Genomic DNA, 25,047 nt, shown 5'->3' with positions numbered 1-25,047 from the left:
CTAAATAATTTCTAAGCTCGCTTTGAGGCAAGTAATACTGAAACATGCATGAGAGCATCAGCAATTCTGGACGACTGTGTGATCACGCTCTCCGCAGCCGATGTGAGTAAGACCTTTAAACAGGTCAACATTCACAAGTTCGCAGGGCCAGACGGATTACCAGGACGTGTACTCTGAGGATGCGCTGACCAACTGGCAAGTGTCTTCACTGACAATTTCAACCTCTCCCTGTCTCTGTAATACCAACATGTTTCAAGCAGACCACCATAGTCCCTGTGCCCAAGAACACTAAGGTAACCTGCCTAAATGACTACCGACCCGTAGCACTCACATTTGTAGCCATGAAATGCATTGAAAGGCTGGTCATAGCTCACATCAACACCATTATCCCAGAAACCCTAGACCCACTCCAATTTGCATACCACCCCAACAGATCCACAGATGATGCAATCTCTACTGCACTCCTCACTGCCCTTTCACACCTTGACAAAAGGAACACTTATGTGAGAATGCCATTCATTGACTACAGCTCAGCATTCAACACCATTCAACACCATAGTGCCCTCAAAGCTTATCACTAAGCTAAGGACCCTGGGACTAAACACCTCCCTCTGCAACTGGATCCTGGACATCCTGACGGGCCACCTCCAGGTGGTAAGGGTAGGCAACAACATATCCGCCAAAGGTGATCCTCAACGAGAGGGCCCCTCAAGGATGCGTGCTCAGTCCCCTCCTGTACTCCCTGTTCACTTATGACTGCACGGCCAGGCACGACTCCAACACCATCATTAAGTTTGCCGATGACACAACAGTGGTAGGACAGATCACCGACAACGATGAGACAGCCTATAGAGAGGAAGACAGAGACCTGACCTTGTGGTACAAGGACAACAACCTCTCCCTCAACGTGATCAAGACAAAGGAGATGATTGTGGACTACATGAAAAGGAGGACCGAGCACGCCCCCATTCTCATCGACGGGGCTGTAGTGAAGCAGAATGAGAGCTTCAAGTTCCTTGGCGTCCACACCACCAACAAATGAACATGGTCCAAGCACACCAAGAGGGAAAGACAAAACCTATTCCCCCTCAGGAGACTGAAAAGATTTGGCATGGTCCTCAGATCCTCAAAAGGTTTTACAGCTGCACCATCGAGAGCATCCTGACTGGTTTCATCACTGACTGGTATGGCAACAGCTCGGCCTCTGACCGCAAGGCACTACAGAGGGTAGTGCGTATAGCCCAGTACATCACTGAAGCCAATCTTCCTGCCATCCAGGACCTCTATACCAGGCGGTGTCAGAAGAAGGCCCTAAAAGTTGTCAAAGACTCCAGCCAGCCTAGTCATAGACTATTCTCTCTGCTACCGCACGGCAATCAGTACCGGAGCGCCAAGTCTAGGTCCAAGAGGCTTCTAAACAGCTTATACTCCCATGCCATAAGACTCCAGAACATCTAATCAAATGGCTACCCAGACTATTTGCATTGCCCCCACCCTCTCTTCTACGCTGCTGCTACTCTCTGTTATTATTTATGCATAGTCACTTTAATTTCTCTACCTACATGTACATATTACCTCAATTACCTCGACACCGGTGCCCCCGCACATTGACTCTATACCACTACCATCTATTAACAGCCCCGCTATTGTTATTTTACTGCTGCTCTTTAATTATTTGTTATTTTTATCTCTTACTTTTGGGGGTATTTTCTTAAAACTGCATTGTTGGTTAAGGGCTTGTAAGTAAGCATTTCACTGTAAGGTCTACACCTGTTGTATTCGGCGCACGTGACAAATACAATTTGATTTGATTGGAGAGAGAGAGCGAGAGAGATTCCTCCCGTCAGCTGACATCAAAGCGGTCCAGTAGCAGTCATTAGTGCTGGGGCATGACAGTTCCACATCCTCAGATGTCGACTAGCTTGAGATCATATTACCCTCTTCATCAGTCCTCCTTGACACAACAGAGTACCTCATTTAAATAGTTACATTCACTGGCCCCAACTAATCATGAATAAATGAATAACAAAATGATCAAGACCTGTTGTGCTTTTAAAAAAAATGATATGTGTCTTAGTAGCCTTTGTTCCAGAACATCCCCCTGTATTTCCAGTAACAGTACCCAGACACTTCCCCTTTAATCACTGAGCAAGACTTCAATTAAAAGGTGCACGACCCTTCTCTTTGGGGACCATTAATTATACAAAAAGCTAAACACTCCATTTATTTCCTAAGCAATTTAATGATTCCCCTTTCTGTCTCCTTTGTTCACAGCCGTGGTTTCCACTTCCCCTCAGCCATGTAGAGTGTTGTAATGACTTACAGCTCTCGCTGCTATTTTCATTTGGTAATAAATCCTTGAACGGATTTTGGAAAGGTTGATCCGTCTCACCTTTTTTTAAAGACATGTCGGCAGAAGGGGGTATCAGTTGCAATTACATGCTGTGATGCCTCTCACGAGTGTCAGTTCACATGGCATTGTCTCTGTTGCCATACAGGGTTGTGAGTTTGTGAAGGCTTGAATGTGTTATAGCTTCTGGGATCGTGCAGTGTCTTTTTGGCACTGGAATTTCTTGGTTTTAGGACTGTGGGCCTTATTCAATCACTCTCTCTGGTTTGTATGTGTGTGTGTGTGTGTGTGTGTGTGTGTGTGTGTGTGTGTGTGTGTGTGTGTGTGTGTGTGTGTGTGTGTGTGTGTGTGTGTGTGTGTGTGTGTGTGTGTGTGTGTGTGTGTGTGTGTGTGTGTGTTTGTTTGTTAGTGTGTGTGTAACCCTACATACTAAACCTACATATTTCACCTTTCTCTGACTCACTACGAGGCTCTCTGTAGGCCTGTGTGTGAATACATCCTCCCATGTTTGAATGTGTGTGTACTAGGTCTCTCTCTTTCTCACCACGGGGCTGTCTATGATGCCCTTGAGGAAGATGAGGTCCAGGTCATTGGCGGTGGTGGAGCTGTTGCTGTCACTCAGGGTATCCAGGACCTGGGGGGGTGCCGCTATACAAAGAGACACAGAAACACAATTACAGATTCAGAGGAACGAGTTACACCCAGCTTCACACAGCGACACAGAAACACAGATACAGATTCAGAGGAACGAGTTACACCCAGCTTCACTACATAGGACTGAGTTCAGGACTGACCCTTGCAAAGAGGAAAGACTCGCCCTTTTGCGAAGGCAAGTCAAACTTAAAGTCAACGTTTTGGAGGAGTTATCACATTTCTACAGCTAAGGTTCAGGAGGTTTTCCAGACCATGTGATCTAAGCGGACCATGTGATCTAGTTGTGGGCCCCACAAATACTGTAAGAACCTTGAATGGATCATCAGTTTTAGCTTTATCTCATAAAACCTTCAGCATGCAGCTAAATGTATAAAGTAAACTATTGTTTTACAGACTTTCAATTCAATTTACACCCCAGGCAGCAAGCTCCCCAAGTTAAACAAGATTTTGATCTGTATGCTGCCTCTGCATTTCTGCACCAAGCTATGAGTGACTAAGCTATGAGTGACTAAGCTATGAGTAACTAAGCTATGAGTAACTAAGCTATGAGTGACAAAGCTATGAGTGACTAACAATGAGTGGCTCAGCTACAGTATGAGTGACTAAGCTATGAGTGACTAACAATGTCATATATCTATATGACATTAGCATGTCGTTAGCATGCCACTCTCCAGTAAAGGATATAAGGACTTTAAAAGTATATATACAGTATCAGTCAAAAGTTTGGACACATGTACTCATTCAAGGGTTTTTCTTTATTTTTTACTATTTTCTACATTGTAGAATAATAGTGAAGACACCAAAACTATGAAATAACACATGGAATCATGTAGTAACCAAAGAAGTGTTAAACAAATCAAAATGTATTTTAGATGTTAGATTCTTCAAAGTAGCCACTGTGGCGGATGAATCAGAATTAGTTGGGTAACATAGATAAGATGTTTTATTTGCATAATATGCTTATGTGAGATACTTGTCATTAGAATGTATCCCTTTGGGCTATAGTGTTGGCAGGTGCACTTTCCCTTCTCAGCTAGGGCTCAGTCACTTGGGGCCCAGAGAGGGGAGAGGTCAGGCTTGTCTTTCACATGTCCCTGGTGCTATGCAGAATATCAGAAAGGGAAGAGGACAGAATGGAACATTGTCTTCTTATGTGAATGTGTCTTTACCTATTCTTAAACCATGTGAAGGGATGGCGTGATTAATGGGGAACCAATTACTTGTCTCCCTGTCTGTACGCCAGTCACTCCCTCCTTTTCCCATTGGGGGGAGGTGTATGGCAGTGTCTGGAACCATTGTATGTCCCCTCTGATGTTGCACTTATCTTGAGATAGTATATGACCTAGAGGCTCACTCCCCTCAGTGAGCTTGTCCAGGAGTGGGGTTTACTTGAGATGGGCGTATCTAGAGTTGACAATTGATATATTCCATTGGATGAGTTGGTGTTTTTGTACTATGAAGTACCAGGAACGAGATTAGAACCTCGTCTTCGAGGCCAAACTGAACGATAATTTATAGCGAATGCTATCTGGCTATGGGATACTCCTCTCTCAAGTAAAAGTCTTTCTTTGTGAACAGTTCCTATTATCTGTGGTTTGTCATGTCGACTAGGGGGGTGGATCTTTGCTATAAAAGATCTCAGTTGCCATTATGTTGACACTCTCAACTATTCATTAGAGATAGTGAATTGTTGAAAGTCAAATGCTATTGCAAAGCTTAATTATTATTAAAGGTGTAGTTTAAGTATAACTCTGACTGGTGTTGGAAGTTTGTCTCTCTCTCTCTCTCTTTGGTAGTACAGAAATTAATCAACCACACCACCCTTTGCCTTGATTACAGCTCTGCACACTCTTAGCATTCTCTCAACCAGGTTCACCTGGAGTGCTTTTCCAACAGTCTTGAAGAAGTTCCAACATGAGGTGAACACTTGTTGGCTGCTTTTTCTTCACTCTGCAGTCCAACTCATCCCAAACCATCTCAATTGGGTTGAGATCGGGTGAATGTGGAGGCCAGGTCATCTGATGCAGCACTCCATCACTCTCCTTCTTGGTCAAATAGCGCTTACACAGCCTGGATGTGTGTTGGGTCATTGTCCTGTTGAAAAAAGAAATGATAGGCCCACTAAGCACAAACCAGATGGGATGGCATATCGCTTGTTAAGTGTGCCTTGAATTCTAAATAAATCACTGACAGTGTCACCAGCAAAGCACACCCACACCATCATACCTCCTCCTCCATGCTTCACTGTGGGAACCACACATGCAGAGAACATCCATTCACCTACTCTGCGTCTCACAAAGACACGGTGGTTGGAACCAAAAATCTCAAACTCATCAGACCAAAGAACAGATTCCACCGGTCTAATGCAAATTGCTTGTGTTTCTTGGCCAAAGCAAGTCTCTTCTTATTATTGGTGTCCTTAACTTCTTATGGCTGCAGGGGCAGTATTGAGTAGCTTGGATGAAAGGTGCACAGAGGTGCCCAGAGTAAACAGCCTGCTCTTCAGTCATAGTTGCTAATATATGCATATTATTAGTAGTATTGGATAGAAAACACTCTGAAGTTTCTAAAACTGTTTGAATTATGTATGTCTGTGAGTATAACAGAACTCATATGGCAGGCAAAAACCTGAGAAGTTCCACTTCCTGTTTGGATTTTGTCTGAGGCTGCTAGATTTTCAACCAAGCTCCCAATGAAATTACAGCGAGATATGGATGAGTTTCCACTTCCTACGGCTTCCACTAGATGTCAACAGTCAATAGAACTTTGTCTGGTGACTCTAATGTGAAGGGGGGCCAAAGTAGACAGGAATGAGTAATCACTGCTATGAGGTGACCACGCATTGAACACACGCGTTCACGTGAGAGGCAGCTCCGTTCCCTCGCTCAACTGAAGTCAATGTAATTCTCCGGTTGGAACGTTATTCAAGATGTATGTTAAGTAGTTGTTTCTTTGCAGAAATTCCACCATGAAGGCCTGATTCCCGCAGTCTCCTCTGAACAGTTGATGTTGAGATATGTTTGTTACTTGAACTCTGTGAAGTATTTATTTGGGCTGCAATTTCTGAGGCTGGTAACTCTAATGAACTTATTCTGTAGCAGAGGTAACTCTTTGCTTATTTGAGTGATTCTTGCCATGAAATGGACTTGGTCTTTTACCAAATAGGGCTATCTGCTGTGTACCACCCCTGATTGTGTAACAATTTTCCTCCTCTTCCGACGAGGAGTATGAAGGATCGGACCAATACGCAGCGTGGTAAGTGTCCATGATAGTTTAATAAAACTGAACACGACAAAATACAAAAATAACAAAGTGAATGATAACGAAAACCGAAACAGTCCTGAAATGTGAAACTAACACGTGAAACAATCACCCACAACACACAATGGAAAACAGGCTACCTAGATATGGCTCCCAATCAGAGACAACGATAAACAGCTGCCTCTGATTGGGAACCACACCAGGCCAAACACATAGGAAAAACAACAACCTAGAAAAAAGAACATAGACTGCCCACCCTAACTCACGCCCTGACCAAACTAAAATAGAGACCCAAAAACGGAACTAAGGTCAGGACGTGACAGATTGGCTCAAACGCATTAAGAAGGAAAGAAATTAAACAAATTAACTTTTAACAAGGCACACCTATTAATTGAAATTCATTCCAATTGACTACCTCATGAAGCTGGTTTAGAGAATGCCAAGAGTGTGCAAAGCTGGCATCATGGCAAATGGTGGCTACTTTGAAAAATCTTTAATATAATATATATTTGGATTTGTTTAACACTTTTTTGGTTACTATGTGATTCCATATGTGATATTTCATAGTTTTTATGTCTTTACTATTATTCCACAATGTAGAAAATAGTAAAAATAAAGAAAAACCCTTGAATGAGTATAGTTAGTCACAATCAATTGCCTGTATACTATAATGTCATAGTAACTCATATATAGTCTGCCCAAGATCTCAGTTGACCATCTTCTGCTATTGATTAAAAACAGTCCATTTTGTGGTATCGCTCTCACAGCGAAAATAAACGTGCTCATACAGCATATTTTCTCTGTATCACTGCTGGGTAGCATTTGTGTATCTTAAAGGGACAATCAGCAGTTGAAACAATAATAAAGTGTTTTCCAACCACTGTTTCAGTAAAAAGCTGAGGGGATGAGGCTGGAGAAATGTAATCACTCTGAAATTCACAGACAGAGCTATGGATGCAAGGACTGACCATCCATGATGTCAACATTATCATGTTAACCATGCTTAGAGGCTCCACGGTGTTTGTTTACATTTACTTTGTTTAAAAAACTTTGGAGTAAAACAAGCTTATTTTGGCTTCTGATGGGGTACGGCATTTGAACTATGCTCATGAGGCGTTTCTAAGTTATATTCTTCAAGAATCAATGGGTACGTATCATTCATTTATAAGTCAGCAAATGGATGCAGCAACTCTAGATTGCCCTTTAATGTAAAGTGTGACCCAAGACGCCCTCCACCACAGCCCAAAACGTATGCAGAAAAGATGGCGGCAGCTATCTGGACAAGCAGTGAAAAATGGGTCTACTTCCAGGAAGTAACAGTGTCAGTTCAATCTCCATTTAGGGGCCACATTATTTGGCTTCATTAAAGTAGACCTTTTCTGGCTGCGGCAGTGAGAAACTGTCGGTCTTAATGGCTGTGTGGTGTGTTTATGGATGTGGGTGTCATATAGAATGTGCGACGGCCCCATTTATCAGAGCTACAGAGAAAGGTAATGGGTTGGGTAAGGGAGGAGATGAGGAAGAAGGGGATAGAGGAAGGAAAGGAGGGATGGAGGGAGGAAAGTAGGGAATGGAGGAAGGAAAGGAAGGGAGAGGAAAACAATACTCACCAGGCTCTGTGCCAGTCGACGCCACAGGCATGTTGAGGCTTTAGTCAAACTGTGTCAGCTGTGGGCAGAGAGGAGAGGAAGAGAGAGAAAGAGCGATCTAGAGAGAAAGATAGAGGGGGGCAACATTAATAAACATTTCGTTTAATCAAAAATTAATTTGTATTGAGAGTGTTCCCTCATGTGAGCCAGAACAGACATCCATTTTGAATGCAGTCATCAGAGCTAAAATGTATGGTAGAGGCCTTCACAGATCAAAAAAATTGGACCCGCTCCGAAATGGACCTGGGGCTTTCCCATCCGGAACCGATATGCATAAATTAATTAAAAAAATATAAAACTTGTTACGAACAGACCCGAGGACAACTAGACCCGTTCCGTATAGACCTGGTCAGATCCAGACCCGGTCCGATTTGATCCATTTTAAAGCTACTTAATTAACCTGAGCTGATAAAGCACGAGGGAGAGGAGGTAGAGAGAGGGGCAGGGGCCGTGCTGTGTGTGTAGGTTACCGCAATTTCTCTCTCTCTCTCTCTAAAGTAGTAGTCGCGTTCGGATCTGTATGGGTTTTTCTGGACACGCCAGTTAAAATTACACATAACTGAGACCCGACAATCATATCAGATCCAACCTGTGACATTATTTACAATTGTCGATCCGACCGTGTATTCGGCTACAAGTGGATCAATGAAGAACTCTAATGTACAGTAACGATACACATTTACACCAGCATAGAATCCAACAGGTGCATACGGGCATTTTTCTTAGAATAATATTCACCAGTAGGGAGTGCTGTTTTCCCATCAGCAGATTATATTCAAGTTTGAATGATGGACTACCAATAAGCACTGATGTTTTCCTTGATTTATATACACTGAGTGCACAATACATTAGGAACACCTTCCTAACATTGAGTTGCGCCCCGTTTCGCACTCAGAACAGCCTCAATTCGTCGGGGCATGGACTCTACAAGGTGTCGAAAGCGTTCCACAGGGATGCTGGCCGATGCTGACTCCAACACTTCCCACAGTTGTGTCAAGTTGGCTGGATGTCCTTAGGGTGGTGGACCATTCTTGATACACACGGTAAACTGTTGAGAGTAAAAAAAACAGCAGTGTTGCAGTTCTGGCACCTACTAACATACCCTGTTCAAAGGAACTTAAATATTTTGTCTTGCCCATATTTTTGCATCTGAGCTAGAGGTCTTTACGAATCTACCTGTACCCGAGTACCCGAGGCCTGATCCGCGAACCGAGCTGGTAGCTTGTTGTTGGCCAATCATAAGTCATCAAAGCGGCAATAGGCTACAGTCATAGAGCCTCCATGTTGGGAAAAAAGTTAGGAGATAGCTAGCTTAACGTTAACTAGGTCAACTAACTTCTCCCGGTTTGATGCAGTCATATCATATTTGATGATAAATAACCTAGTTATGGCAGCTATTAGTCTACTATAGCGCAAGTCGGCTTGGTTGGTTGCTGTCTCTCATCTCTCCCTCCCTGCTCCCGTTTCACTTGCTCACACAGTACGGCCAATCTCCCGCCTGCTAGAGCAGCACCTCTCTCTCCCTCCTCTCCCACACCCTTTATCTGCTCTGGTTAATTAAGTCGCTTTCCTCGGATCAAATTGGACCGGGTCTGGATCCAACCTAGTCTATACAAAACGGGTCTAATTGTCCTTGGGTCCGTTCAGAATGGATATCTATATAAAACATGTTTAATTTATGCATATCGGGCTCGGGTGGGAAAGGCCCAGTTCCATTTTGGAAGGTGAAGACCTCTAATCTAAGCCTTTGTTTCGGATTTCTTCTAACCCTTCGACGGTGTGCGGGTGTCGATTCTCACAGGACAATGTAAGGAGACACGAACAAGAGAGAAAGGCCTCCTTCGTCACAGACAGAGTGGGCATCTGGTGTAGCTAATCCATTGTATCCATGACAACAGGCTCAATTTATGGTAAGAATGGGGAGGTGGGGGCAATAAAGGAGAACAAAAAGAGAGAGCAGAGTCCCCACTCCAGCACCACCCCACCAAAACACTGTCTCACCCCCCGAAGAGAGAAAGTGAGAGAGAAAGTGAGTGCGACAAAAAGTGGGAAGAAACCAGACAAAGAAGGAGAGGGAGACAGAGAGTGAGAGAGACAAAAGGGAGACTGAAAGGGAGGGAAGACAGACAGAGAGAGAAAGAGAGACAGAGAGTGTGCGATTGAGACATACAATGAGAGTTAGACAGCAAGACGAGAGAGTGCATGAGAGAGACAGAAAGGGAGCGAGAGTAAAATTAAAGGAGCAGAATAAAGAGCAGAAAATTCTACTTAAGCAAACAATAATAAGAGCCTGAGGCGGCAGACAGACAAATCAGGCAGATAAATGTACTCTACCAACACACCCAAGAAGCCATTTTGCTGCTTCACAGTGTTTTGATCACTTCTGCTAGACAGATATCGGCCAGATTCCCCTCATTTACAGACTCTTCTGAGTCAGTGGTTGTTTGTTCAGGATCAAAACAACTCATGTTACTGGGCAACAAGACCCAGTAAGTCATGAGGAGGAGAATAGCATCCACACGAATGACTCACGTAGATTACACCTGCTTCTACCATTACTACAGTTATTACACTTCTGTATTGGATATTTATTTGTTTAATCTGTTTAATATATATATGTATACTTTTTTCTTTACTATTATAGGTACTATTCTTATTCTTGTTGCTGTTGTTTCATAATAGTTATGTGTATCCCTTCACTTTGGCAACGTTTACTTTTTCATTCAAGCCACTGAAGCATTTTGCAGTTTCGTTTGTAATCATCAATGCCGTGATTACCAGGTGTGTTTCTGTGTTGTTTCTGGACTGAAACAAAAGCCAGCATGACCTGTGAGTCCCCGTGACCAGAACTGTCAAGCAATGCCCCAGTAGTAAGTAGGCAGTAAACTTGATAGAAACAGTTGCCATGGAGAGGCCTCCGCTCACATTACGCTGTTGGGATGGTCACCGTTGTCATAGTGACATGCCTTTTGCGCAAACCGATGTGACGTTGGAGGAGCCACACACGCACACATAAGACAATAAATGTAGGATACATAAATGATCAAATGTAACAATAAAGCACAGGTTAGAGTAGGCTCCTGTTTGAACGGTCGAAGCCTGTAGGGACTCCTACTGTAGGGAAAATAACACACCACGACACATCCACCTCCTATAACTGATTATTCTTCATGCAATCTACTCAACGAGAATAAGGATACAAGTGTTCCGTCAAGTCTGGATTCCCATGAACTAACTCCCCTCCTCCTGGCTATTAAGACCTACTGCAAAACACAATCCTGACTTAATGTACCGTGTGGCTGACTGTTAGGTGGACCGTTATGGTGGATGTACATGTGAGGAAGCAGACGAGGATGGTATGTTTCTCTCCCAGGGCTTTCATTTGCAGAGTGGATATAAATAGGCGTCAAAAGTACTTGCAATATTTACAAAATGATAAACAGGAAGAAGAGCACCGTAAGTCAGAGATCTGACCGAGCTAACTCATGCCTCAATCGGGCCCGATAGCAATTAGCATGAGCAGCAGCAAGTATAGCCCAGCCGTCCCCTGTCTGGCCATGCCTTTAACCCATACTGTATCTCACCATCAAATCAAATGTATTTATACAGCCCTTTTTACATCAGCAGATGTCACAAGGTGCTTATACAGAAACCCAGCCTAAAACCCTAAACAGCAAGTAATGCAGATGTAGAAGCACGGTGGTTAGGAAAAACTCCCTAGAAAAGGCAGGAGCCTAGGCAAAAAACCTAGAGACGAACCAGACTCTGAGGGGTAGCCATGGAATATACCATTTCACATGTCAATGTTGAGGCTACCAATTATCCTCTCCCTGGGACAACCAACAATTTGGCAGGAACCACAACACAGTTTAAAAGCATGCGCTCTGGAACGCACCCCTGTTTGTCTCCCACAATCTTCGACCAGGAAACAGGAAGGACCATTCTACAATTACAGTCAAGGACAAACAAAGTAAGGATTTACATTAGCTTAACTGTCACGTTGATCCTGACATAATCACTGTAGTTCGGATACAGGCAACTTTGAACATAATGGAAAGCATAATATGTGTGGAGCCGCAAACAAAAGATTTGGCAACAAACAAATGAATCGGCATGCCGACCACAAACTCTCGTGACCACAAACGTTTCTTCTCTCGTACTGCTGATCTAAAGTCAAAATAGAGAACCACTGCTGCTGAAACATTTTTAATTAGTGACCCTTGAACTCAGTGCCCCCTCAGTAGCTTATTAACACACCCCAGCCAGCGAATCTACGTTTCCCAGTCCACCTTCCATACAGGTCTACTCAGAGGGCAGTCCTGTGGTCAACAACAACACACTGACCAACAGTAGACCCATTACACAACACCGGTGACGAGTGGCTTTAGGCCTACTTATTACTCCCACAAGCATTTGTTGAGGCATATTGTCCCATAGTAATACTGACCGTTGGTTTGATTTACAATAGACAGTGGCACCAATTACATTTCATTAGATAAACACAACTTGTGAATGTGATAAGGAGGGAAATGTGTCATTGCTCATCTTCAAATAACATTTCATCTCAGAAGAAAGGTATGACTTGTCGAAACAGCCATAAAAGAAACATACTGTATCTGTAAAATGGTAAGAAGACAAATGTGCCATGTATCTGTGAATCCAGCCATACAGTATCTATCCTGTGAATAATTGAATTAGATGTGATGGTGTTCCAACTTTCATGTGTGCACTTGGCTGCCAATGGCTACCTACCATTTCATCCATCCAGAGTACCAAGCCAGCAGCTCTCCTTTCCTCTCTGCTTTAAAATAGCCCCTCTCTAGGGAGAGCCACAACACACACACACAAATGCATGCTTGTATGTACAGTGTGCATATTTACGCAAGCATACACACACACACACACACACACACACACACACACACACACACACACACACACACACACACACACACACACACACACACACACACACACACACACACACACACACACACACACAGAGGCCCAGTCCAATACCACCTAAGCCAGAAATCCCAGGTCCCCCAGTATGCTATTCTCACACCAAGGACTGAGTGTGGTCGATCTGGTCGGCTATATTTGCCGACACTCTGACATCTCCTAGGGCTATCGACCTATAGATCTGTGGTGAGACAAGCCTAGCTCTCTGTAGGTATCCAGGGGCGTACGAGATGGACTGCCTCCTTTCTTCCCCGTCAGCCAGTTGCTATGACGATCTGCTAGTATAGTCTGCAGCCGCCATGGTGACCAGTAACGGTGCTTAGGGAAAGGGATCGGGGCGCATATTTTCAGCGCATGGCGCATGTTAGAGGGACTGCTGGGATGGGGAGGGGGAGCAGGGGGGACGTGGGTAGAGGAGCACAGTCAGCAGGGGTGATTCATCTAAGCTATACACACACACACACACACACACACACACACACACACACACACACACACACACACACACACACACACACACACACACACACACACACACACACACACACACACACACACACACACACACACACCGTTCCATCATTCCACCACTCATGCCAATGCTATAGGCACCCAAAAGAAGGAAAAAGGTGATTATGCCATGATGGGAGGTAGGCAACCAATGGGATGTATCGCTTTCTACCCGGCTCCTTTAATGCACATTCACACTGCTGCTAGGCATTGTTGTAAGAAGGAGAAGGTGGAGATAGAGAGGGAGTACATCTAGAGACATCTAGGGGCAATGTGGTTAATCAATCCATAAAGCCACTGATAGATGTGGTGGCTTGTTTGGCTTTTATGCACAAAATGTCCCCTAAGAGTGTATACATACAAGAGTGTATACAAGAGTGTATACATGGGGAAGATTAATCATAAAATGTCCCTTTTTAGGAGCAAGTCTGTGTGTGTGGATACTTCTTCTGCAATTGCATTAGATTATTATGTGTAGTCAGCAATTTCCATGGCAGAATGCCCTGTACATGGTTTTGTACCATAACTTGGCAGATACAATGGCTGAATTATGATTCTGCCAAACGGTATGAAACAATATAAAATGTATAGTTTTTATAATTTAATCATGCATTTTTTTTTTAATAACTAGGCAAGTCAGTTAAGAAGACATTCTTATTTTCAATGACGGCCTAGGAACAGTGGGTTAACTGCCTTGTTTAGGGGCAGAACTACAGATTTTTACCTTGTTAGCTCGGGATTCTATCTTGCAACTTTTCGGTTAAAAGTCCGACGCTCTAACCACTAGACTACCTGCCGCCACATTTGCGCACTTAGCAAAGCAGTAAGCGTTACAATAATTAGCCTAACAATAACTAGAAGAGACGTAGCTTATTTCAACATGGGTGCAGGCCACTAACAATATTTGTTTATTTTCTAATGTAACAAATCCTCCCAAATGGCTATAGCTAACGAATGTGGCATTGAGATTGCGAAATAATTGGGAAGAGATTTTCGATGTATCGATTCCATGGTACATGGTTTATGAACTGATACACAAAACAACGCTGGATTCAAAACTTTTTCAATTTAAATTACTATACAAATTTCTTGCAACCAAAAACACCTGACATTTATGGGGGATACAACCATCCCAGCTCTGCATATTTTGCTGCGAAGAGACAGAATTATTAGATCATTTGTTTTGGTACTGTCCATATGTAGCTTGTTTTTGGTAGCAGGAATGGCTGAAGAATTGCAACATTTACCTGGTGCTAACTCTGCAGATAGCAATGCTGGGTGATTTACAAAGGCATAGTCAATCGATCAATAATTGAATAATACTCTTAGCAAAAAATTGTATCTTTAATTTACAATATGTAGAATCTATGAGAATAGAAAGGTTCAGAACTTTTGTTAACTTCTTTGGGGTAGGGGGCAGTATTTTCACGTCCGGATGAAAAGCGTGCCCAGAGTAAACGGCCTGCTCCTCAGTCCCAGTTACTAATATATGCATATTATTATTAGTATTGGATAGAAAAAACTCTGAAGTTTCTTAAACTGTTTGAATGATGTCTGTGAGTATAACAGAACTCATATGGCAGGCAAAAACCTGAGAAGAAATCCAAACAGGAAGTGGGAAATCTGAGGTTGGTCGATTTTCAACTCAGCTCCTATTGAAGATACAGTGGGATATTGGTCATGTTGCACTTCCTAAGGCTTCCACTAGATGTCAACAGTCTTTAGAGCCTTGTCTGATGCTTCTACTGTGAAGTGGAGCCGAATGAGAGGGGATTGAGTAAGGTTTACCATGAGCTGCACATGCGCTGACTATGCGCGTTCATGTGAGAGCGAGCTCTGTCCCATCGCACTTCTGAAGACAAAGGAATTCTCCGGTTGGAACATTAATGAAGAATTATGTTAAAAACATCCTAAAGATTGATTCAATACTTAGTTTGTCATGTTTTTACGGACTGTAATATAACTTTTTTAACTTTTCGTCCGTACTTTCCGCTGGACTTGCCCGGGCGTCGTGAGTTTGGAAAGTGTACTGAACGCTAGAACAACAAGGATGAATTTGGAAATAAATGATGGACATTATCTAACAAAACAAATATTTATTGTGGAACTGGGATTCCTTTAAGTGCATGTTGATAATGTTTATAATGTTTATAATGTTATTTCTGACTTCTGTTGACTACATAATATGGCGGATATATTTTTGTCTTGATTGGGATCTGAGTGCCAACCTCAGATTATTGCATGGTTTGCTTTTTCCGTAAAGCTTTTTTGTCTGACACAGGGGTTGCATTAAGGAGAAGTGCATCTAAAATTCCATGCATAACACTTGTATTTTCATCAACATTTATAATGAGTATTTCTGTAAATTGATGTGGTTCTCTGCAAAATCACAGTATTGTGTAACATGAAGTCCTATGAGTGTCATCTGATGAAGATCATCAAAGGTTAGTGATTAATTTTATCTATATTTCTGCTTTTTGTGAATCTTCTCTTTGGCTGGAAAAATGGCTGTGTTATTCTGTGAATAGGCACTCACCTAGCATAATCGTTTGGTTTGCTGGATTTACAACAAGTGTATCTTTAAAATTGTGTAAAATACATGTATGTTGGAGGAATTTTAATTATGGGATTTCTGTTGTTTTGAATTTGGCGCCCTGCAGTTTCACTGGCTGTTGAAGAGGTGGGACGCTACCGTCCCAACGTACCCTAGAGAGCTTTTAAACATCACAGCACATTTGAAAAATATATGGCAAAAATCCAAAACTGGACGTTCTTCAGAGATAGATGGGAGGGGTTGAGTGGAGCTGAAGGATGGGACTAAAAACAAACAAAAGATAACTATTGTAAAATAGATTGTGTCCGTAAAATGTATATGCTGGAAGTAGAAGCCCAAGTGTTGTTGTCCATTAGTTTACTACAATTAGGAGAGGGATGGTAGGGTTAGTGGAAAATAATACATTAAAATATATATAATATATATACAGTGTATATATACAGTATTTACAAAAAAATATGGGGGGTTGGAAATGACGCAGACAATTACATTGATGGAAGCCACAATCTATCTGCAATATTATTAAAGCCGATCTACCCCCTAAAATAAAAAAAATGAAAAGATAGACAGTAGGTAGGAAGTTGTGGTGTCTAGAGGATGTCTGGGGCAGCAAAAACCCACGGAATCGATGAGAGCAGCAGAGCCTGCACTGCTGTGGCCGATTCTCTGCCAGTCAATGTGACGTAATGGAACCATTTCTCTCTCCACTGTTCATCCGAATTGAACTGATTTCATTTTTTCCCCTCTGTGCTAACATCAATTGGATAGAAAATAACCCCAAAAAAGCTTTAGAGAGAACCCAAAACATCCACTTGCTTTTTCTACTATTGTACCTATTTTATCTCTTGGCATAAAGAGATCCTGCTTACTGTACATAATTCCCCTACTAAACCAGCTCAGTAGCTCTACTCCTAAATGTGAACCTTGCTACCGCATGACCTGCCACAGTGCTCCTAGCCGATGGTAGATAATATGCAAGCTCAGCAATAACACACAGATCCCTAGGGAGGTTTCCTTCCTCACCTCCCTCCCTCATGTTGACTCATATTGGGGGGTTACGAACCATAGGGCAGGACGCCCACTTGGGTAGTTAATAGCATCCTTCCACTCTTCTCCATCCCTCCCTCCCTTTGCCTTTCTCTATCCCTTTCTCCTCACTCATAATGGGCAAACCACGTGGGTAGTGCATATTCTCTCTTCTCTCTCCATCCTTCTCTCATCCCTCCGCCTCCTCCCACGCTCTCATTCCTCTCCCTATCCTTTTCTCCCTCTCACCTGTCTCCCATCCCTCTCCACTTTTCTCCCTACCTCTCTCCCATCCCCTCTCTCTCTCTCCCTCTCTCCATCCTTCTCATTATCCCTCTCTCTTCTCTCTCTCCATCCCTCTCTCCTTCCTCTCTCGCTCCCTCTCTCCCCTCCTCCACACACATGTCGTGCTGTGGCCTCTTGTGCTAACGACACCATGTCCCTAACGAGATCACACGCTGATGTGAACTCCATCTGCTCCCCTCCTTGCCCCCCACTCCTCCCTGCCTCCCTCTCATCCACCCCCACTCCCTAAGAGATAGGCTACATGCCCCATCTGCTTGTGCCACAATATCTGTCCCCCTCTCTCTAAAGACTATGGTGTGTGCATGGCTCCCATCAACACAGTGTTAGCCAGGCACTTTGCATTTTTGTGGTTTGTCCCAAAGACTCAATTGAGAGAGCGAGAGAGAGTGAGTGAGGAAAAATATAGAAAAAGGGATGTTTAATTTTAAGACATTGATCTCTTCAATTCCATTATTCAAATTCTTTACTTATCAATTAATCCCTGACATATTTTCAAAATAGATATGTTTTTTCACTGCCACCACACAATTATATGATTGGCTTCGAACTAATCACGTGGTTTAACTCTAATCGGGAAAGGGAAATTGGATCTCCGTCATGGCCGGTCTATAATAGTGTAATACATTTGTAATAAGCACTATCGTGCTTCAACCTACAGGATACAAAACAGAAAACTCAATGTTCCAAAAGTCTGATTCTTACACCTGAGAAAACGCCTCCACAGCCCAGATGGAGAGAGAGAGTATGGTTAGGCGCGTCTTATAGCCTACATGACATGTGTGATATTATGATACTACTGCACGGTGCCAAAAGTCTGCACGTGCAGGTGGTGAGCGTGCGTGAGTGTAGGGACGAATTGTATTGTTTTGCTTGCAGCGTGCACCAATATACCAGACTATTCACGAATGATAGTCCTCCATTAACGAATATACTGTATTACAAAACAGTCTTAATATTATTGTGTATTTAGATTGAATTAAAATGACTGAAGAGAACCGTTATCGTTGGTGCGTAGCCGATAGCTCACACCCACATATGGTACCCAGGTAACCCACCAAACGCTGGGGGTCTGCAACTGAGACACAGAGAAACGGATACATAATGTATCTAACATAAATGCAATGCGAAACACAATTATGTATATTTTAATAGAAATTGGGTTCGGTTAATCTATGTCTAGATCGCACCATTTAAGTATTTGCCTGACTCTGTATCTACATTATCGGGAATCACCTACTACTTGACCGCATGAAGCCCCCACACGCAAACAAAGCACAACGAAAAAAAACTCAAATCAAATAGACCAACTGCCATGCATTCCAATGAAAATATATCGTATACTTAAAAAACATAAACACGCAATTTTACATAACGGGACTGCACTAACCTGTTCCGTCTCGTGGTCGCGTCGTTGTCTCCGTTTAATATGAGATCTCTGAACCGCTACTGATTGTCAAACCACTGTAAAGTCGTCGCGGTGGAGATTTAAACGAGCAATGCACTTCTTTCCTCGATGTGGGCCCCACCAACTACGCACGACCATAGCGTAGAATACATATCTTGTCCATGTCTTTTTAACAGTCTTTCTAAGCTAGTAAACAAATAATTATTGCAGACCCATTTCATGTTTTTCCAATAACAAATAAATACAATTACCTACAGTAAGTCGAGAACACACAAACATTCTTGACGCTAATAATTGACTACCATTACATGTCATGAATTTACATGATTTTCATCACATAATCTGTGTGTAATCCTTACGCTTCCAATGAATATTCCTATTTGAACCCACGTTTGTTTGGGTTAAAGCCAATCTCTAAATTGTGCAGAGTATTATTAAAGTATCATACACAATGGCGTAATGTGTCCTTATTGCTTTGGTCATGATAAGGTAAGACAGGGCATCTATGAGTCACATTCCTCAGAAAGCATGGCTATTCCGTTCGTTGAAATGGCAAATGAGCAAATGGAAATCTTACGGATTGTGGCTTTAATGGAACTGAATCGTCGAGATCTATCGACAATGCTGTACATCCACATGCTCTTCAACTCACGCAACACATGCAAATATGCAAAGTAAATAATTGTACTTATATCGTGTATACAAGTTTGTAATATGTAGTGGGATTATACTATATGTACTCCATTATAATATATGTATTTCAGAAAATCATTATTTACTCATTCAATCAGTGTTCACATTGTATTCACTCTGCACTCATGTTCATGTCAGGTACCCGCCTTACAGGAGGGACATCTACTGGACGAAGAGAAGTATTACAGCTAAGAGGTATCATCTGCATATTAATCGAGATGAGACATCAGCGTAAGGCAGAATGTACATAGCCTGATATCCAGTACTTGCACCAGACACAACAGATGTCTGATTTTCAGACCGGCTAGTAGAAGACACCAGTAGCTTTACAGTAACATGGTTTGGAAAGTCCTCACGGAGGGGGTCTTACATTTTCAACGAGATGTAATGTCTTCTGCTCATCAATACATTATTTTACTCCCAAGAGATCCTTTTAAAACACCACAATAATGTTGACTGTGAGAATGAAGGAGACACAATCATCTATTTTGTCATAGCCATCCATCAAACTTTAATCGCACACAAAGCCTTTATACAGTACCAACCATAAAAGATAGTTCTCTGTTAAGACATACAGCAGTGATGGTTACACGTGATTTCATCAATCATTATATATATTTTGTATTCTATATCTTAATTCAATAATTCATTATGTACAATTGTCTTCGTGTGAAGAAATGAGTCAGGTGACTTCGTGCGAGAGAGAGAGAGAGAAGTCCGAGAGAGAGGGAAAGAGGGGGAAGGAGGGTCAGGAATTTCAGGTTGATTTTACGTTGTCTTAAAGGTCTGTGATGGTCATTGGTTGTGGTCAGGGGTCAGGCGGTCGTGGGAGCACTGGTCAGCCTCTCCGGCTATTGGTGGACACCTGGGGAGAATGCCCAATGAGGACGAGGAATCACCACATGTAGGAGTCGTCATATCTGGAGAGGGGAAAGAGGGAGAGAACAATGAGTCCTGTGGGAATGAACGTTTGGTTTAATCCTGGGCTACCCAAAGACAGACCTACTAATGGTTGTGCATGCCAGTCTTTTTCTGTACGGTAGGTGTCTGTAGCCAATAAAGTGACCATTCTTTGACACGGCACTATTGAAATAACCCCAGAAACAAGACTGAGATATCAGTCTTTGCACCTGCCGTTGAAATTGTATTGGAAATGTTTGATATCTTTGATGGACTGACCTTGATCTCTGTTCTCGCTCTGCATTGTTGCCGAACAGCAACTCTGACATCACTCCCTCCTGGGTGGACCTCTTACCGTACCTAGAAAAAAAATTGAAAGGAAGAAAGAAAGAGAGGGGGAGAGAGAGAGAGAGAGCAAAGACTGTCAAACCTCCACTCCACTCTAAGCATGCTGCAGGAGGATCCCACTTCTCAATGACAGGTAGAACATTTTGCTGTCTGAATGTGTCTAAAGGTGCCAAGGTAGCTGTCTGAGGTCTGTGTCAAGGGAGAGGGGTGATGTAATTATGTGTATATGTGTGAAACTTGAGCATGTCAGCCCACAAACTCCCACAGACACTGGAGCCACCCGACAAGGCCAATTAGAGTCAGAGCTCCTTTCCTCTGAAAAGATGATGTTCGAGGCCTTTCTTGTTCAACTACGAAAGATAATGAGGGTTTTAAATGGCACGATAATGTAGTTCTCTGTACATTTACATTTACATTTAAGTCATTTAGCAGACGCTCTTATCCAGAGCGACTTACAAATTGGTGCATTCACCTTATGATATCCAGTGGAACAACCACTTTACAATAGTGCATCTAACTCTTTTAAGGGGGGGGGGGGGGTTAGAAGGATTACTTTATCCTATCCTAGGTATTCCTTAAAGAGGTGGGGTTTCAGGTGTCTCCGGAAGGTGGTGATTGACTCCGCTGACCTGGCGTCGTGAGGGAGTTTGTTCCACCATTGGGGTGCCAGAGCAGCGAACAGTTTTGACTGGGCTGAGCGGGAACTGTACTTCCTCAGAGGTAGGGAGGCGAGCAGGCCAGAGGTGGATGAACGCAGTGCCCTTGTTTGGGTGTAGGGCCTGATCAGAGCCTGAAGGTACGGAGGTGCCGTTCCCCTCACAGCTCCGTAGGCAAGCACCATGGTCTTGTAGCGGATGCGAGCTTCAACTGGAAGCCAGTGGAGAGAGCGGAGGAGCGGGGTGACGTGAGAGAAGTAATAAGTAGTAGTAAGGTAGGTAATAGACAGAGACACTATGCTTGGATTATTCAGGCAAGATCTAATTGTTTTTCTTTCCGGTGTGTTTGCACTCCCTGCACAGATAAATGTATGTACAAACGATCAATTTCTCTTTGAATTTGAAATTGGGAAGTTGAATATCTCAGCGGGGCTGGGCTGGGATTCCTTCCTCTGTGGGGAAAACGTTTTGAGTGGAAAATGTTCACTTTCCCATCATGCCACCTAACCTGGCATTCATAAATGTTTTGTTTTATCTAACTAGGCAAGTCAGTTAAAGAACAACTTTATATTTACAATGACGGCTTAGGAACAGTGGGTTAACTGCCTTGTTCAGGGGCAGAACGACAGATTTTTACCTTGTCAGCTCGGGGATTTGATCTAGCAACCTTTCTAGTTACTGGCCTAACGCTCTAACCACTACCTACCTGCCGCACTTTCATAGCAGCTGTGCAATTTTACACTCCAATTCAACTCCACTCGGCACTCCAAAGCGATTCCAGTGAAGCGGGAGGTAAGCATGATCAACCATGCCTTCTAAGAAAGTGACCGAGGCAATCTCACCTTCTCCATAGACAGGCGGTTGTAACAAGATGTAAAAAGGGAACCATCATTGTCAGACCATGCTCTCATCTCTCCACTTAGAAACCACTTTGTGAGGATGCAGAAGACAATATTACTGTTATGTATTTTTGATTCCAGGAAAATCCGTGCTCCTGCTGCAGGCAAATCTTCTCTCCTGTTCAAATAGCATTACCGAATGATCATTCATATTTGGCGGCAGGTAGCCTAACGGATAAGAGCTTTGGGCCAGTAACCGAAAGGTCACTGGTTTGAATCCCCAAGCCGACTAGGTGAAAAATCTGCCTATGTGCACTTTGAACAAGGCACTTCATCCGAATTGCACCTGGAAGTCACTCTGAAAAGAGTGTCTGCTAAATGACTAAAATGTTAAATGTAGTCCAATGTGTTATTATGACAGACAAGAAGAACAAACTCCACTAAGTGTCATCCTCTTGGACTCTATAGTTCTGATCTACACTTGTCCAGTATATTATTGGTTATCATCAAAGCCATTTCTATATTATGACAACTTAAATGTGGATGCTATATGATAATGGATTATAAAAGAGTAAACATTTTGCCCTCTAAGTTGAATGTAATAGGGTTGGATATATTTTCTTAAAGATCAATGACCTATTTGAATATCATGAATAATATCAGGTGTGCCTGATTCAGTGCCATTTCAGCATAAGACATAGGCCACCTATTCAACCCAGACATCACCATATCAGTATAGAATATGTTATTAGGGAACCTGCAGGCACATAGAGATCCATAATTTGATTTGGAGAGTTCATGTGGGTCTGTCTTCACGGGTTTTATTGCTATGGCATTGTTTATATGGAGAGCCTAAAGCTTTTTGATTCTAAAGCCCTCTAATTAATATTTTGAAAATATATATCATGGTATATGGAGCATTAAGAGCATGTGGCAAAAATAAGAGCAGAAAACTCAGGGGCCACTGTCACAGTAGACTAACCTAGATTGGAATAAAAATGAAAAACAGTTCCATTTGCCATATAAAACGAAGTATGTGGTTTATAATAAGCCTAAAGCTTTTTGAGAGTGCCCTGCAATAAAATGTTGAAAATATATATAATGGTATATGGAGCATTAGGAGCTTGTGGCAAAAATAAGAGCAGGAAACTCAGGGGCCACTGTCACAGTAGACTAACCTAGATCGGAATAAAAAATTAATCGAGGTATGTGGTTTATTATAACTTAATAGGAAAAATGTCCTCTGATGTTAGGACTAGGAAGAAAGATAATTTAAATAGAAAAAAAGCTGCTACGTAGAGCGCGAGTACGGTCTGCTTACCTCTGTCTCGTGATCAGATTGATGTAGTGTCTGAGCGCGGTATAGTATTTGGCCAGCTCTTCAGCAGGCGCGTCTTCTCCAGGGTTCTCCGGTTTAGGTGGGTAGGCGTCCACGAAAGTCCCGAGACACACCAGCACGCACAACACCAAGGCGACCAAGACGGTCCAGGGTTTCAGTATAATGGCCATCTGTGGTCAGGAGAAGGGGGTTAGGGAGCACGTGATTGTTAAATGTTAAAAAGCCTCAACGGAGCTAAATAATATAGGCTAAATAGCCTACCAATCAATATTACACCAATTTCATAGATGCGCAGGCATCCTAATAAAAAATTAGTTTTAGAAGGCTAACATCGTTCGCAATGATATCCACCTGTTAGTAATGGATCATTTCGATCCTGCATTATTCCTGAATCAAATCTGCCTTTTCTGTAGGCTACTGCATGCGTCTTGAGAGGAAGTTACAGTACAAGCTAATTCTCCATGTTTGATTTCGAATTCGAATTCAAATCTAAATAATGACCTACTAAGTAGTAGGAATGAGTTTGAAAGGGAACAAGCAACAAGTGTAACAGCAGAAATAATTGGTTAAAGTTGACCAATTATATTATATTTCCCCTTTGAAACATGTATTCGCTATAATTCACTAGTTATTGGTAAAAGAGTAGGCTGTTTATTATGCTATTGTCAAATATTTGCAACTGTTATAGGAATGCATGTTGTGCCTGCAGAAATCACGACTTTATCCAAATGTTATTTGCGCAACTTTCGCGCCGTAGCTGTCCATGGTTCTGAAAAGCCTTTTCTGGTATTTTCTAACATTTTCAAACCAACTCCAGTTGGAAAAACGATTCTCGCTGTAGGTGGCAACATGCAGATCTCTGCAAAGGTGATCGGATCATTCACCTTTTTTCAATGACGAACTGCACAAATAGCTACTCGTTTTTTATGTCCAAATATGCAAAGAAATGTAAGCGTCCGCATCATGAAAGCTTTAAAAGTAATACAAGTAAAACCAGCAAACATTTAAAATGCACAAGAGTAAAAGTTGTACTTACTTTGAGAAGACTTGACGTGAGCTACAAGTAGTTAAGACAACGGGTGTCTGTGTCCAGCAGTGTGGATTCTATTGCTTGGATTCTGCAATGTTCCTTTTTCAACTGGTGTCTTTGCAGCAAATCGCTGGTCTTTTGTTTCACTCCAACACAAGGGGGTTTATATACCCATCGTCCCCTCGTCAACGGGGTGAGACGGGTGGCTGTGATGGTGAGAAGGGGGATGTGGGCATAATACCGACGTCACCTGATGATTAACATATTACTAATGCATCACCCTAGTCGAACTATGTGGGTTTACGCAATTTGAATCTCTGACTTATGCAATAAGGACATTAGGGCAATTTGGATCACACCTGTCCTATTGACAAACCAATGGAATGATGTCAAACAATTTGGACAGACGATGTCAAATCTAGCTAAATGGTATTAAGCTACAAACAGGCTAAATATCGATAATCATTCGGCCTTTACTCATTCTTTCACAATTTCCAATGGATATATTGGTTAAAACAGCAACAACATATAGGGCCGGGCCTCGACATATAAGGATTAGACTGAT

At 42.5% G+C, this 25,047-nt stretch overlaps 2 protein-coding genes across 4 annotated transcripts in view; both read right to left on the bottom strand.

Moving 5' to 3' along the window:
• LOC139580317 (MAGUK p55 subfamily member 2-like) overlaps window positions 1-19,183 on the bottom strand; it is a 29,452-nt gene extending 10,269 nt beyond the window's left edge. Inside the window, exons 1-4 of one of the 3 annotated variants that reach the window (XM_071408865.1) lie at window positions 18,660-19,179; window positions 7,876-7,972; window positions 4,881-5,098; window positions 2,895-2,998 (exon numbers count right to left, since the gene is read on the bottom strand). In XM_071408865.1, coding sequence (XP_071264966.1) covers window positions 2,895-2,998; window positions 4,881-5,094 — 318 coding nt within the window. In that variant the 5' untranslated portion in view covers window positions 5,095-5,098; window positions 7,876-7,972; window positions 18,660-19,179. Of the gene's footprint in view, window positions 1-2,894; window positions 2,999-4,880; window positions 5,099-7,875; window positions 7,973-12,666; window positions 12,690-18,659 lie in introns of those variants that run through there. The other 2 variants (XM_071408874.1, XM_071408882.1) reach the window with 2 other exon arrangements.
• A 673-nt stretch (window positions 19,184-19,856) lies between these two features.
• On the bottom strand, window positions 19,857-24,637 carry LOC139580479 (peptide YY). The gene is made up of 4 exons (XM_071409219.1): window positions 24,489-24,637; window positions 23,435-23,622; window positions 20,550-20,630; window positions 19,857-20,290 (listed from the first exon to the last, which is right to left on the bottom strand). The coding sequence occupies exons 2-4, from the start codon at window positions 23,620-23,622 to the stop codon at window positions 20,266-20,268; spliced, it is 294 nt and encodes a 97-aa protein (XP_071265320.1). The 5' UTR covers window positions 24,489-24,637; the 3' UTR covers window positions 19,857-20,265.
• Between the last annotated feature and the right edge of the window lie 410 nt (window positions 24,638-25,047).

This window comes from Salvelinus alpinus, chromosome 1 (genome assembly GCF_045679555.1).
Source record: "Salvelinus alpinus chromosome 1, SLU_Salpinus.1, whole genome shotgun sequence".
NCBI lineage: Eukaryota > Metazoa > Chordata > Actinopteri > Salmoniformes > Salmonidae > Salvelinus > Salvelinus alpinus.
The sequence above is the reverse complement of the archived record's forward strand: the minus strand, read 5'-3'. Positions and strand labels throughout refer to the sequence as shown.

Excerpts from the sequence above, each read along its gene's own strand:
- LOC139580479 (XM_071409219.1), bottom strand. The coding sequence starts at position 23,622 with ATGGCCATTATACTGAAACCCTGGACCGTCTTGGTCGCCTTGGTGTTG. Across the intron at positions 20,631-23,434 it reads AATCTGATCACGAGACAGAG|GTACGGTAAGAGGTCCACCC; the intron begins GTAAGCAGACCG and ends TTTTTTTTCTAG. Across the intron at positions 20,291-20,549 it reads GAGCGAGAACAGAGATCAAG|ATATGACGACTCCTACATGT; the intron begins GTCAGTCCATCA and ends TCCCCTCTCCAG.